The 16,458-nt window shown below is 47.3% G+C and overlaps 1 protein-coding gene across 1 annotated transcript in view; it reads left to right on the top strand.

Annotated features, from left to right (window-relative positions):
• Positions 1-444: 444 nt before the first annotated feature.
• LOC306826350 (contactin-associated protein-like 4) overlaps positions 445-16,458 on the top strand; it is a 106,927-nt gene continuing 90,913 nt past the window's right edge. The window contains exon 1 of the mRNA XM_079347608.1: positions 445-618. Within this exon, the coding sequence (XP_079203734.1) occupies positions 534-618 (85 nt within the window). The 5' untranslated portion in view covers positions 445-533. The remainder of the gene's footprint in view (positions 619-16,458) is intronic.

Below are 16,458 nucleotides of genomic sequence, written 5' to 3'. Positions count from 1 at the left end.
GGAAAATAAAACACAGAATTAAAGGGGAAAAAACTCAATAATGAAATATTAAAGAAACAGAGCTGAGTAGGATTTCAGTATTATAAAAAGTTCTTTTTGTCTGCAGAAATTAGCTGCAAGTTGAAACGTTTCTCTTTAAATATATGCAGATAAGTTCATAACTTATTCTAAAGTATGTTTGTTGAGCCTAATTAAATTAATAACACTTGGTAATATTGGAGATGATGTACAAAGTTCCTCCCTTCAAAGGTAAACTTATTCAAACCTGAAGCCTCCTGCCTTAGAACTGCTGAATGCCCCTCTCTCTCCCTCTCTCTCTCTCTCTCTCTCTCTCTCTCTCTCTCTCTCTCTCTCTCTCTCTCTCTCTCTCTCTCTCTCTCTCTCTCTCTCTCTCTCTCTCTCTCTCTCTCTCTCTCCCCCTCCTGCCGTATGTTGGGAGATCTCTCTTGGAGCTGGAGAGGAGAGGTCGGACGTCTCTCTCCTCCAGCAGCTGCCGGGTTTTTCCTGCTTCAGCCTTTCTCCTTTTCATCATCATGGATCTGTGGACTAAACGAGTCGCTGGGATTATCGCTCAGGTCGCGCTGCTTCTCTCCAGCTCGCACAGGACAACCGGAGAAGGTGAGCAGGCTGTGCGCTTTTTTGACTTTTCACTCCCCGGAGGAGACGGAGTGAGTCCGGGCTGCTGAAACGGGGCTTCACCCTTCTGTCGCTTGGAAGAATACAAGGCGTTTGGATCAGTTGTATCTGTTACGTGTGTTTATGTTGATTGAAGAAAAGTGCGGAGACTTTTCTCTTTATGCAGGAAAATGTTGCAGCTGTCTTTTGCGCATCGGTGCACACTTTGTTGTGGTCAGAGTTGAAGTGCTTTTATATGAGTGATACCGATGGCATGTTCTGTTATCTTCGAGAGCCGAAACATTGTTTTGAGTGGTGGATGGTTATTTCCCCTGAGCATGTTGAAAGGACTATATTCGCACTGTTTAAGTTACGGGGTTTCCCTTATCAATTATTTTGCCGCATTTCTGCAGTTGTACTTCTTTCACAGCGTCAGATTTGGCACGTTTCCATTTACGTATTCAAAAGAGGATTTTGCTTTTGATAGCAATTTAGTATTCCCCCTCTCTCTCTCTGATAGAAATTAGATTTTCTTTTTTTTTACCGAAACATGTCCAGACTCCAGAGGTTGTTCATCCACTGGATGCGTAATACAACGCTTTTCGCTGAATCTGTTTCCTTGTTAATGTGATGGAGCAGCGTGGTGGCCAGGCTGAGGCACGTTCGGCTCACACACTTCAGAAAGCAGCCAGAGTGTAATAAAAATGAGTATCGTAGCGTTTGCAGATGGGAGATGGACCTGCAGGCTTTCTTGTTTTTATTATAGGACTTCTGTGATGGTGAAATACAGGAGCAGCTGTTTCTCTATACACACAGATCCTGTAAAAAAAAAAAAAAGTATGTTCTTTGCATATGAGAATGAAATCCGTGCAAAGATATGGCACGACAGGCCTACATTTAATTGAAGCAGGTGGTTGTAAAAGTTCTTCCATCCTTCTTCAGATGTGTTCTCTTTTGCAACTTCTGCATGCATCCTCATCCTGCATGCATGCATTATTTTTTTTCTCGCTCCCCTGTATGCTTTCCTAATCCTCAACCACCTTCCTCTGTTTCCATGCCTGTAGTCCTCCATGTGACGGAAGGTCTCTCACACATCATCGTGAGCCTGTCATACCAGGAACAGTAATCCCTCAGGTGTGAAGGTTCTGCTGCACTTTAATGGAAAGGCAGTCAACTGTAAGGCAGTTAGGGATTGACAAAAGACAGGTCGCTTCTTCTACAGGATTGATGAGAACACAGGTGATGAAAGGAGCTGTCTATTGGTGGTTTTATTTTGAAATTCTTCCTTGTTCTTTATCTATATTTCTGTAATTTCCCCTTGAAGTCCTCTCCTCTCTGTCTCTTCTCCTCCTGCTGTTTTTCTCCTCTGGCTATTCTTGTCTCTAATTCGGTATTGTCTCTTGTCTTTCTGCTTGTTGCGTGATATATTCCTGCTGTTTTCTGTCAGCTTCTGTCCACCTCCTCTTTCCTGTCGACACATTTCTCTCCCCTTGTTGCATGCAGGCTTACTCTCTCTCTGCCTCTGTCTCTGCCCTCCTGCTGTATCCGAATCAGAGAGCTGCTGCTGCGTCGCTGTATCTGTCCTCCCTATTTCTTCTTCTTCAGCTTCTTCAGCCCTACCCTGCTGCTTGCTTTCCTCCTATTTCTTTGCTTCACCTCAATTCTGGCTGTATCTCTTCTTCTTCTTCTTCTTCTTCAGGTCATTTGATGTTTCTGTCTCCACCTCCTCCTGTGCAGCTGCTTCACGCTTGTGACCCAGTCTAATGGGAATGCTTCAGTTTTCCCCCCCAATTTTATCCCTGTCAGGGCGTAAAAGCCTCCGAAGCAGCACTTAAACCACAATAGGACACTGAAGCCCTCCGCTGAGTATCACACTGATGACAGGGTTTGCAGCACTTTAAGACACTGTAAAAATCTTTGATACACTGCATACATTCAGGGTTCTGTTTTTTTAACCTTGGTAAAATAAACATTTAAGGTCAAAATGTAGCAGCATGTTTTAGATGTTATGTATTTTATCAGAGCAGGATGAAACAGACAGGCACAAGTTTTAATAGATCTATCTTGTATAATTAGGAGTGTGCGAGTGCATTGGTTCAACATCAGCAGTGCGATATCGAACGTGTTGACAGACATTGTCCTGTTGGCAAATATCATGGCAATGTTCTCAGTAGCCAATTTTTTTGATCCGTTGCGTCATACTGTATCATTCAAACGAGAGAAAATGTTGGCATTGTGGGAGTCTTTACACCAAATCAGTTCTATTTCGTATAGGCTTCGCCCTCTAAGGCTATCGCTATTGGGTTTATCCCTCGCGCGCATGCGCAGCACTGAAGAGTTGTAGTCCACGCCCACCCACGATGTGGGCCCCTCCCACGGTCAACCTGCCGGTATATAACCGGAAGGGACCATGTGTTCTGTTCCCTCTTTTCTTCAGCGAGTAAGTATGCAACAAGCACCTGTAAGAGAAACATAAATTAACCATGTCTACCTCTTCCATCCGTGTGTGTCCAGAGTGTCAGACCGGGTACATCATGCCGGCTGATTCCCACCGTCTCTGTGAGGCCTGCCTTGGGCCGGAGCATGCCAGCCTGGCTTTAACTTCACGGGCAATGGGTAGTAGCTGCCTACGCCTTCCCCGTGATGACCTGCAGCGGAGAGCGGAAGCCCTCGCTGTAGCTGCAGAGCCGGTGTGGCAGGTGGGGGAATGCACAATGGAACGGGAGATAGACATGTTGGACCATGGAGAGGAGTCTGCGGATTCACCGTGCTCCATCCGTGGGTCAGTGTCAGGGTTCCCATCCCTCCCCTCTCCCTGTCGGGAGGGCTGGAGGATGCACCTGACACCGTCGCCGAGTCAGATTGCCCAGGCTTCCCTGGGAATCGGGCTGCGAGCGGCTCCCGGCCCCCGCCGTCGGTGGGGACCGGGAGCCGCTCGGATAGTTCAGAGAGCCGAGTCAGATTGCCCAGGCTCCCCTGGGAATCAGGCTGCGGGCGGCTCTCGGCCCCCGCCGGTGGTGGGGGCTGGGAGCCGCTCTCGGCCCCCGCCGGTGGTGGGGGGTCTGCTTCAGGAGCTGCCGGGTATCATTAGAACGGCTGCAGCCCGACGGGGCCTCACTGTGCCGGTGGCACGTGAGGTGGAGCCGATCGATGAGATGGCGGGGGATTTTCCGCTTCTCCGGCCGGTCCGGCGAGACCCGGTGTGGCCGCGGTTCCCGGCTTTGATCCCCTATCAGGAGGGGGCAGCGGCGGATCCGAGGCTCTTGAGGGCTCCGGTCTCCACCTACACTTCCATCACAAAAGTGGGGGGGGTGGCGGACCGTGGGTTCCCTCCGGTGCCGCCTTTGGAGGCTAACCTGACGGCCGTTTCGGGGTCCGGGCCGGGGGTTCGGGACGGCGTCCTGTCCCTCCTTCGAGCCGGGATCTGTTAACGGCACGCCTGACGGACAGGTCGCACCAGTGTGCCTACCAGGCCTCTGCTGCGGCTAATACAATTGTCCCTGTTGGCTCATTCCATGTCGAGACTGGCGGTCCAGTCCCACAATGAGCGTACAGCCAGCTCGTTTTTTTGTGCTAAGGAAACCCAGCGGGGCTGTATGAGCCAACTGCGACGTCGGCCGCGAGACACCTGCTATCTCCTCAGTCCTCTTTTCCCCGGAGTGTTCCTCACTCAGTGAGTTCTCCGGCGGACAGGTGGGGGGGGGGGGGGGGCATCATGAGCCCACGAGCGCTGGCTCGGCACGTCGTGTGGACTTTTCTCTCCCGTCTCCATCCTGTGTGTGAGCCTCTGCGGGCTGCACGGGAGCTCGCTCCTCATGCAGTGGTCGGGGCGCTGACGTGGCTGATGGACAGGGGGCGGAGCCTCCTCCACATGTACGCCCGCTCTCGGAGCATTACTCCGTGTGGCGGCACGTATGTTCCCTGGACAGCTGGCTGGACAGACTGCTTCAACGGGGTTACACCCTGCAGTTTGCGTCTCCCCCTCCACGATTCAATGCGGTAGTGGAGACGATCATGCCATCCGGGGAGGGACGCCTGGCTCTTCGGTCAGAGCTGCAGGAGCTCTTGACGAAGGGTGCCATCTCCAGAGGGGAGCGAGAGGAGGAGAGCCGGGGTTATTACCCCGCTACTTCTCTCGTGCGGAAGAAGACAGGCGGGATAAGGCCCATCCTCGACCTGTCTTTTTCTAATAAATCAATTGTGGTCAGACCATTTTCATATGTTGACAATCAACATATGGAGTGTGTTCACCAGGACGACTGGTTCACGTCCATCGACCTAAAGGACGCCTACTTCCATGTCCCTATCCTCCCGAAACACAGGCAGCTCCTGCGCTTCGCGTCCGGTTATTTCCTGGCCCCACGCACTTTCTCCAAGTGCATAGAAGCAGCTCTGGCTCCGCTTCACCGGGCAGGGATGAGAGTGTTATCTTGTCTGTACGACCTGTTGTTACAGGCTCGCTCCAGAGAAGAAGTAGCTCTCCAGACGAGGGCGCTCGTGTCGTGCCGACATGTCAGCGCGGCTCTCCCAGCAGAGGATGGAGGCGCTGAGAGGATTATTAAGTCGAGTGAATCCATGCAGCACGGTGACAGCTCTCACTGTCATGCGGCTGCTGGGCATGATGGCGGCGGCCCATGTCGTTATTCCTCTGGGCCTGCCCCACATGAGACGTCTGCAGCGGTGTTTCTTTGTTAACGCATCGATCCCCGGCTGCAGCGGAAAAACGTCTGCTCCGCGTTCCTTTATCCGCTGGATTGGATTGGCCCACTGGGGGAGTCCCTGCGTGACGTCAGCGGGGATTCCCTTGGGAAGGGCTACGACATAGAAATAGACCTAAAGGACGCATACTTCCATGTCTTCATCCTCCCGAAACACAGGCAGTACCTGTGCTTTGCGTTCGAGGGGACATCGTACCAATACAACCGTCTGCCGTTCGGTTATTCCCTGGCTCCGCGCACTTTCTCCAAGTGCGTAGAAGCAGCTCTGGCTCCGCTTCACCGGGCAGGGATGAGAGTGTTATTTTATCTGGACGACCTGTTGTTACTGGCTCGCTCCAGAGAGGAAGCAGCCCTCCAGATGAGGGCGCTCGTGTCTCATCTATCGAGCTTAGGGTTCATAGTGAACTGGGCGAAAAGCTCCCCCATCCCATCCCGGTCCATAATGTACCTGGGGGTGATGTTGGACTCGGCCGACATGTCAGCGCGGCTCCCTCGGCAGAGGGTTGGAGGCGCTGAGAGGACTATTAAGCCGAGTGAAGCCACACAGCACGGTGACAGATCTAAAAGAACACTGTCATGCGGCTGCTGGGCATGATAGCGGCGGCCCATGTCGTTATTCCTCTGGGCCTGCCCCACATGAGACGTCTGCAGCGGTGTTTCTTTGTTAACGCATAGATCCCCGGCTGCAGCGGAGACGTCTGCTCCGCGTTCCTTTATCCATTGTATTGGACTTGGCCCTGGGAAGGGCTACGTCACGCATCACAAAAGAAAAGAAAAATACAGAGAAAAAGTTTTTTCACAGACGCATCCCTCTGCTAAAAAAATCATCATGTGCTGATCAACACAGACAACAGGGCGTCAGCCCAGCTTCTCGGCATAGCCAGAAAGCTGCTGGTCTGGGCGAGCACACGGTTACTTTCTCTCCGTGCTCTGTATGTCCCCGGCGAACTAAACCGGGGAGCGGACATCATGTCAAGGAAGGGTCCTCGTCCGGGATCTTGGACCCTTCATGCAGACCTGGTTTCCCAGTTATGGGAAAGGTTCGGCAGAGCAGAGGTGGACATGTTCGCAGCACGCGAAAATGCACAGTGCCCCCTTTGGTTCTCCCTGAGCGCAAAGGACGACCCTCCTCTCGGGGTGGACGCCTTTTCGCACCGGCTATGGCCGAGGACGTTCATTTATGCATTTCCCCCTGTCCCGTTGATTTCGAGCTTCCTGGACAGAGTGAGGAAGGAGAAGCTGTGCGCCATCCTGATCGCCCCGCTGCGCGAGCATGCGATGTGGTTCCCGTGTTACGTCAGATGACGTCAGGCGAGCCCTGGGAAATCCCTTGGAGGGGGGATGCCCTCTCGCAGGCAGGGGGCGTGCTCACGAGCCACCCGATCATCGGCCAGCGTCTCTAGGCTTGGCCGCTGAACGGACACATCTGGTAAGTATGGGGCTGGCTCAGGATGTGGTGCGCACTATTCAAGGCGCTCGGGCTGCCTCCACAACGGCATCTTACGCCGCAAAGTGGGCTGCGTTTCAACGCTGGTGCGGAGAGAGAGAACTCTCCGCTACTGCGTGTCCTCTGCCTCAAGTGCTTTCTTTCCTCCAGTTCTTAGTGGACCGAAATCTGGCATTAGCACTATCAAAACATACACGGCTGCAGTTTCATCATGCCACGAAGGTTTTGGTGACCGTTCGGTGTTGGCCATCCGCTGGTGAAGCGGTGTTTAAAAGGGGTACAGAGGCTTCGGCCGGTGGTGCGCAGCCTGGCCCCGCAATGGGATTTGGCACTGGTGCTGCGCGCACTGATTGTGGCGCCGGTTGAGCCTTTGGATCAGATTCCCCTACGTTTTCTGTCGGCTAAAACGGTTTTGCTCTTAGCTCTGACGTCAGCAAAACGTGTCAGTGAGCTGTCAGCTCTCTCTGTGGCTCCGTCCTGCCTCAGGATCCAGGAGGACGGTAGTTCGGCTGTATTACGGCCAAACCCGGCGTTCATGCCAAAAGTCATCACTGGCGAGTTCAAGTCGCGAGTGATCACGCTGGAGGGGTTTTTTCCTCCTCCCCACACATCTGGGGAGCAGGTGACCTCTCACCTACTGTGCCCAGTGCGCGCTCTGGCATGCTATGTTGCGCGCACAGCTGCCATACGCTGTTCCAGCAGCTGTTTGTACACTACAGGGCACATTCTGTGGGACAGCCCCTGTCAACACAGCGGCTGTCACACTGGCTGTGTGACGCCATCACACAGGCTTATATCGCCTCAGGAGCTGAGCCTCCGGTGGGCATTGAGGCGCACTCCACCAGGGGAGTTGCTTCCTCGGCTGCCCTGCACGGGGGCGTGACGGTGGACGACATCTGCACGGCAGCTTCGTGGTCCTCTCCGTGCTCCTTTGTGCGTTTTTATCTACGGGATGCTTCCCGTTTTCTCAATGTCTCACTCAGTGCTCAGCACTCTGTCTGCGTAAGAGTGGGATGTTCCATTTTTTCCCCTGATGCTGTCAGGCGGAAAATGGTTGTTCGGGGTGTTGTTGTGCTTGTGGTACCTTCCGGACCCAGTGTGGCATTGACTACATCCTGCTTCGCCTCTAACCCAATAGCGATAGCCTTAGAGGGCGAAGCCTATACGAAATAGAACGTTAGTTACGTACTGTAACTCCAGATTCTATGAGTATAGGCGCAGCCCTCTAAGCGGTGGGCCCCACTGACTCCGTAACGGCTGAAGAAAAGCCCTTTATTGGGGAACAGAACACATGGTCCCTTCCGGTTATATACCGGCAGGTTGACCGTGGGAGGGGCCCACATCGTGGGTGGGCGTGGACTACAACTCTTCAGTGCTGCGCATGCGCGCGAGGGATAAACCCAATAGCGATAGCCTTAGAGGGCTGCGCCTATACTCATAGAATCTGGAGTTACAGTACGTAACTAACGTTTTCATGTATGCACTCCTGGAGGGAGGGGAGGCGGGGGGGTCCTGCTGATGCAAGACATGACATAAAAAGAATGATGGAAGTGGCCGATGAAGCAACAGAGTCTGTGAGAATATTTGTCTTTATTACAGAGTTGTGTGAAGTTAGAAAGAATAACAACAACAACAGAAGAGCAGAGAAGAAGACAATGCTGATCAGAAAACGTAACGCTCCAGTAAAATTACAGTCACCGATGTCTTCGTGGCTGTGGTCTATATGGTCGCAAGAAATAAACATCACCACCTCCTCCTTTTTACGCGAGCTGAATTCTTCTGATTATATCCTGCTGCATTCCTACATCAGCTCATCTGGACTTTCTGAAGCAAAACACTCGGGGGGGCTGGCAGGAGAAACCTGCGTAAAGTTGAATATTTGCGTTCATGCAGCGTGCAGCTCCTCCAGGAGTTTTGTGCAAGAGTGAAAGCCCCACGAGAGACGTAACGAAAACAAAAATCAGCTTTATTTCTGTTTTAAACATTGGTATCGGCCCTCATTTTTACAATCCATGCATTTCTTCCTATTATTCGTCTTAATTTTCATGCTCCTCTTTCTCCCTCTCCTCCATCTATCTCTCTGTTTATCTCCACCCAGCAGCTCCCTTATCGTGCACGGACCATAAACCACAGCGGTGTAATAACTTAAGACTGCAGAAGTGGAGGAATCTAAGGTGCAAGATTTAGAATGAGCATTACATCTCCGTCCTCCGCCCTGCAGTCAGTTCTTTGCTCATTACGGGGGTGGTACTAAATGACAACAAAGTACAAATACATATTTTAACAGGCACAGATGGTGCTCCGATGACTTGTTAGCCGGAGGAGTGAGGCACTGGGGTTTATGTGATGAGATTCAAGGAAGTCAGAGTGTGAAACAACGTCCTGCAGGGCAGTAAAGTCACAGTGCGTTTAATCGCCTTCTGATATTACCAGCAGGACAGAGTCACTGTGTGTTTTCAAAGAGCTTCCGCCATGATTGCAGTGGAATAAAGGCAGGTCGGTCGTGTGTTTGGAGAGGTCATTATGTAACAGAAAAAAGTGTTCAGGTACCTTTAAAAGAAAATCATTTTAAAAGATGTTTCTCTCCTTTTGTGAGCCCGTGTCAGATTTCAGTCGCAGTCACTAACAATACCTACAAAGAGATCTAATGTTTAACATATGGAAAAAACAACCTGGTCTCACAGTCTGCGTACAAATAACACAACATTACACTTTCCAATTACGTGCCATGCATACGCCAAATTGCAATTTTGTGTGCATATGATGCGCTAATCCCTGCCACTAACTTCTATAGCGCACGCTTTACCTTTCAACGTCATGACGTCACCATGCAGTGAAGGAGCGTGACACTACAAGAATGCACATAACTTTCATCAGGAGTCAAAGGGTTACCCTTCCCAGAATCCACTCCTTAACCAGTCGGGATGTGTTGCTAGTCAGTCTGCTGGGAGGGGCCAAAGACAACTAGTCTAACCTCTCCCAATCCCTTTTACCAACCTTAACCATTCGGGATGTGTTGTAGGTTGTATCGCGGTAAAAAGTGCTTCAAAAAAAGCAGCAGCTTTCTGTCGATCGTAACAATTTGAACTTATGTTCAACGTAACACCATGACAAATCTTTGGTAAAAAGGCCAGTTTTTTAAAAAAAGCAGTCAGAGCTGCAGAATGAAACAGACTGTACGCGTATGCAGCCCCGGGGGCATGATGCACTCTGAATAAAGAATCCAGCTGTCATCATCGATGAGCTCCACAAACAAGTCAACCGGCAGGAACTTGTTTGTTTTCCTGTACGCTCAACTTCAGACGACAAACGATCACTTGACCCCCGGCTGCTCTGTGCATGGATTTGTATGAAACCAGTGAAGAATGAAAAGGTTTTGAACACCACCGACTGGACAGATCTAACAGGTGATCACTGACAATTGTTCCTTTGCAGGGTGGCTTCTGTAATCAGAAGCTTTGAGCTCTGTCACAGAGAGAAGCTGCCGCAGTAAGCAGGAAAGTTCAGGAAATCACCAACTTCAGCTCTCTTTGCTCTGGCTTATCTGGTCTACTCTCTGTTAGCTGTTTAACACCTTAAAGCAAAGTCGATGCATTTTGTATACAACCAATATTGCGGTTTAGATTCTTCTTGCCCACTCTCTGTCGGACTAATTGGATGCTATCTACTTGAATGTATCATCATAGAGGGTACAAAGGTGTGCTTTTTACTTCTGGTAGAGAAATGTGAAAGTTGGAGAAGTGAAACAATGACATGCTTTATTTTCTGAACTAAAACACACTTTATTCAAAGAAAAAAAAAAACAGGTCCACACTATTTGGAGCTGAAAAGCTATTATGGTTTCACTGTTGCCCCTCACTACAATTTCATGCATAGCATTTTATCTGAACACGGCGTTAAAGGGACGACATTTTCCTCTGTAGGCATTTTGTGTTTAGAGTTATGAACAAACAGTAAACCACAGAATCTGTCCACTTTTACATTTCTCTCTACCAAAGCTCCATAGTGCACCTTTAAAGATGAACACATTTTCATGTTTTTGGAAATGTAACATGATCAACATTGCAAAGACCGTTTGGATCAAAATGTTTCAGTGTTTACAATGACGAGCTGAAAGGTGTGCAGAGCCTTCTCCTTTTTTTTCTGCTGTTTATTCACAGTTTCTCCTGCACCTGTAAGAACTTGGCTTGGATGTGTGCACACTAGTTTAAAGCTTCAGGGATCTAATAATGCTTCAAGCTTTTTTTTGCATCAAGGAATCAACACTGACTGTTCACAGTCAAACTATAAAAGTTGTCCCATTTTCTGAAAATGGTGTCCAATTAAACATAAGGAAACACTTTCAGATATCACAGCTCTTCCTGAGTGTGAATTGAAGATCTCACTCACTTTATAAAATGTAAAAAAAAAAATGCGTAATAGGTCAGGGATCACCGAAGTCATTTAAGATCTTCCTTGAAGGATCATGATAGATAGATGTATCAGGCTGGTGAGATATTTGGCACCAGTTATCAGAGAGATGAAGATTTCCACCAGAGACGTGTTCCTGAATGAGTGTAACTGATTAAGCTGAAAAACAGTCCCAGGCACAAACCATGAGACGACTTCTTCCTCATGCAGTGTTGATTGGTACTCCGCTTTGTGTCTTTAATTGTGCCCTCAGAAAGTTTTTGTTCTTGTGAGTTATTTTTTTTCTGCTTTGATTTGCTGTTTCTCCCAGCACACTGTAAGTAGGTACAGCCCTGCCTTAAAAGCATGTTCTACATTAATTAGTGGATCATTTAATTAGTTATGTTTTCTCTGCTGCCTTCAGGAACCCTCCAGATTCCTGCTGTAATTCTGCTTCTGAAACATTCAAAGTCTGTGCATTCAAAACATGTCAGACCGGGTCATGTCATGCTGCGATGTTGTCTTTAATTGTTAGCTGAACCGTGTGACATGGAGACACGTGCTTGGCTCATGTGCATATATCAATGCACAGTGCCATTATATAATGTGTGCATCTCAAGTGCAATAACAGATATACAAGGAAACATATTTATATTTATATCTCATTGCACACCGCCTCCATTTGTTTATTTTTTTTCTAGGTTGTTACTCCAACTTATTTTTTCTACCCTGATGTTTATATTGCTGCCCTGTTTTCTATATGATTTCACCTTGTTTGGTGAGTTGACTGTGGGAGAAACACACTGAGAACCGGAGAACCAATATACCTGTACTGTCCTGCACAAATAAACATCCAATCTAATCGAGCCTGAGCTTTGATCTCCTCATAAATGATGTGCCAGTTGTGGACGTACGATGAAGAAAGAAAGATTTTTATTATTCAGAAGTGGACTGAGCCGTTCCTTTGTTGGAGTAACTCCGATGAAAGGATCTGATGTGTGATGTCACAATGAAAAGGCCTCAAACTTAATAATTCCAGTGTTTTCCTAAATGTCTCCTGGCAGTTTCCAAGAATGAAAATTGGAAATGATTTTATGTTTGAGTGGCTCTTGAAGTGAATTGTGGCTTTATACATGACATCTAACGTCAAAATCTGTTAAAGAAATAATATGTACACTAAAATATCTAAATAAAGTGAAAATGGACTAAACCCATGTTGTATATATTTTTTGAGGAGTGCATTACGTCATATGTTTCCAACAGTTCTCAAAGTCAGAGAAATGTGCAGTTTTATCGTAACAGGACGTGTCCTGTTGTGGCAGATGCCATAACAGACGTGTTTATCGTTGCCGTGGAAACGAGATGCTACGAAAGAGACTGTTACATAAGGAAGAGGGAACCGTGACTGAAAGCTGCCGTGTGTGAAAACGTAATGTAATGTAAATGATATTCGGGTACATTAGCTCGTCGGTATTCTCTTTTTGAGGTCGGTGTCGTCCAATTGTGTTCACTACAGTTAAGTCAGATTTCGTTTTCATGGGGGGGGGGGGGGGGGGGTAAAAAACGTTGGAAAGCCCTTTGAGATCAACTTTTACCCCGGTGGATCAAACTAAGAAGTGCACTGATTCACTGTTTGTGTGTGCACGTGTGTGTTCTGGTGAGTCATAAACTCATCTCTGTTTTCTCCCTGCTGTTACCTCAAATTAATTGTATTGGCCCTGGGTGTTTTCAGCCAACATGTAGGTTATAGTTTATGTAAGCACATTAATTCAAAGATGTAACAGCCCTGAGTAAAAGAGACACATCTGACCTGCTGCTAAACACAGTTACTCTCCTTCCTTCTGCAGGACCTCCTCAGGCTGTAAATTTAACAGCTGCAGTGGAAAGGCTTGTCTAAGTGCAGCAGTGGTCAGAAATCAGAGGCTGTAATGAATGAAAACGCTCCTCAGAGCGTTGCGTTTACCCTGCGAGATTAAAGGAACATTCGAAGAGCGAAGACGACATGCCAGGCTGTTTGTAAAGGGAATATGTACCTTGAAATTGAAAGGATGGAAAGTTAAGGCAACAACATGTCACACTACCTCCTTTTAAGTTTCAGAGGTTGATTTAATAGCATAATAACTTTCAACAGGGACAACGGCTCGATCGTTTGATTACTGCAGTATGTAACTTTGGCAGCGGGTTGAGGTCATCTCAAGAGAAAATCAGCCAGCAGGCCTGTCTCTGTACTGTTTGAAACATTGCTGGTTAGACTATGAGGAAGAGGATGGCGACGGGTTAGAGCTACAAAGATTTAAAAAAAAGAGGCCGAACAAGAATCAGAGTGCACATCGCTGCAGATATTATTCATTATTCATGTGGACGCTTGAGGAGCTGCAGTCTTTTCGTCAAATGGACTTGACTTTTTATTGTATTGTATAAAGGCAACAACTTTTAAAAGGGTGAGACCAAAAGAGAAGATGCACCAATGGGGACAGAGAAAGACTGATGGACAGAAAACATGACAGAGACAGAGAACAGCTGTAATAAAAAAAGAAGGACTTATTGCCTCCAAGAAAATTACTTCAGAAAAAAAAAAAAAAAAAGCTATCTGGCCTTTATAAGCTTTGGCTGAAAGGACAAAAAAGACCTACAGCTCGCTCAGTCCAAGGTGTCGTCCTTCAGCCATTTAATCCTCAGAGAGCACTCCTTCCATTGTTCATCATTCACTCAATAATCGTCCATGACTTTACTCCACACGTTATTTGGTGTGATGCTGCGTGGGCGCCGTGGGCAAGGTCTGTCTGATTCTGTTTGTCAGAGTGAACTGAAGGAGCTAAAATTACAGCCCCAGAGGTTATGATGTTTGTTTTTCTTCCTTCACAATAATTTAGCATCTGTGTGGCATGAACCACAAGCCCAACAAGCCGGGTGTCATATTGAGTTATTAATGAGAGGGAAGCACTCAGCAGGCTGTTTTATTTCAAAGCTCACAGATTCAAGATTAGTATTTTTACAGGCACCGCGAGAAGATCACTGCCGAACACAAAGGCTGTCCAATTTTCATCAAATGGTTCTCAGATGAAACTTTGGTGGATGCATTGGCTGAGCACTGAAATTATTACCATTATCAACATTTAAAAATTAATATAAAAACATCTTTAGTGTTTTTTAGACTTCTTAAATAGACTTTGTGCACACTGCAAAAACACAAGTCTAAGCAAGTGTATTGATTTTAATCATTTCTAGAAATCAGACCAATAGACGAGTAGGCTGAGATTTGAGTTGACATCATCAAGGCCTTCAGTATAAAAAATATTCTCTGTTCTTAAGACTTTTATAAATAGCTGTTTGATGTACAGTAGCTTACCAAATCCGTTAAAGAAGAAAAAGCTGATTTGAAAGAAGTCCCACTTGAAGTCAGAAAGACCACAAACAGCTGCAGAAATCCCGACGAGAGTGAAGAGCAACAAAAGGGGGAAGTTAAACAGCCGAGAAAGGAAGTCAACAAAACATCAGATTCTAGAAACACAGATGAACCCACTTGGTTCCCGCTCACAACCAAAGTAGAACCAACGTTTTGAAGTGAAAACCTTAATCAGGTGTGTATTTAGAAACCGTAGGGGCAGTTCTGCGACTTCATAGAAGTGATTTTGTTAACAATAGAGTTCAAAGCTTGACCTGAAGGCAAATGGACTTGAACTGACAGCTCTGACGAGGCACTGAAAGATTAAGAATTAGTAAGTATGTCGTTGCAGAGAGCATGAAACTGGACAAGTATACATTACAATGAACACACACCAAGCACCACAAACTGAAACTACCAGTGATTTCTATGACAACACAGATAAAGCTAAAAGGCCACATGTTCACATGCACTGGACATATTGTAAACTGCCCCCCACTCACCCACCCACACATACACAGCAGGTGGTGTATCATGTGGCATCGTCGCTGTGTATCAAAGAAGAAGATAACGCTTCAGAAGAGCTGATATTTGATTCCAATCACTCCTCTTTCATTCTCGTAACTGAACCTGCTTCTTTTGTTTGACACAGCAGGTGCGTCCAATGAGCTCATTATTTAACCCTTGTTGATGCAGATTTTGATTCATAACTGCAGGAGCGTACACATACTGTATGTCATGCAGGAGGTTTCGCCCTGATCCGGGAACGTTTTCTGCTCTCTGGTAAGTTTCCAAACACCAAAACAGCTTCCAGGATACTTGGAAACAGAAACGTCTTTCATGCTTGTCCAGTGACATGAAAAGTGTAAAGTTCCTTAATCGTCTTTCTGAATGATAGGATATTGCAAGTGTTTCCTTTGAGGATGCATCTGACCACCTGCTCCGTCCTCACTTAAAGGCTGTATTATCACACTTTTTGAGGCCAACTGTGATGAGCATGTTGGCTCGCTCACTCGCTGCTAGTGCTATAGCTCCATTAATAATACGAGCCTGGTCTTGCACATCTAGTGACCCCCATCCTGTCATGTGGATTTGTAGTTACTTTGTAAAGCTAAACTGTGACATCACAATCTCAGCAGCTTTGAAAGCATGCAGCGTATGGAGAGGCGTGCAGTGTCGATAATAGACATGGACGACTCCTTCATCTTCGTCTGCAGATCATGTTCTGGAAAAACACGAGAGCAGAATGGGGTCACGTTGCGATCAATACCTGAACCAGCTACATTATTGCTCTGCGCATCATTTATTCATATAATTATATTTCCTCTGACAGCGACAGAAATGAAATGTTGTTTTTTTCTCCTGTAAACCATTAATCATATTACTCATCACCTGCATGTGATGGACGGATGGTTGCACTCACTTTCCCAGCTGTCATCTGCAGGTATTCTCTCCGTCACGCTCGCCCTTCTCTCTCTCCTCTTCATCAGTCCTCCTTGAGGGTATTATCTCCCCTCAGAGCTGATTTAGAGCCACTGGAGTGTGTGCCATAATCATAGCCTAATGACAGATAATCTCAAGAACACTAAATGACTTTAATCCTAGCCTAATGACAGATAATGCCAGCACATTCCTGCCGTGTGTGTGTGTGTGTGTGTGTGTGTGTGTGTGTGTGTGTGTGTGTGTGTGTGTGTGTGTGTGTGTGTGTGTGTGTGTGTGTGTGTGTGTGTGTGTGTGTGTGTCTGCTTTTTCACCCTCCCTCCTGAGTGTAAAGATAGTCGCGGCTGACTTCACCCCGAGTCACAGTCTTCACCGGAGAAGGGCCAGGTTCTATTAAACAGGTATCAGTAATGAAATATTTGAGCTTCTTAATGGTGTAAAAACTTTTTCTTTTTATATAAAAA

Source organism: Symphodus melops (assembly GCF_947650265.1).
Source record: "Symphodus melops genome assembly, chromosome: 7".
Lineage (NCBI taxonomy): Eukaryota > Metazoa > Chordata > Actinopteri > Labriformes > Labridae > Symphodus > Symphodus melops.
The sequence above is the reverse complement of the archived record's forward strand: the minus strand, read 5'-3'. Positions and strand labels throughout refer to the sequence as shown.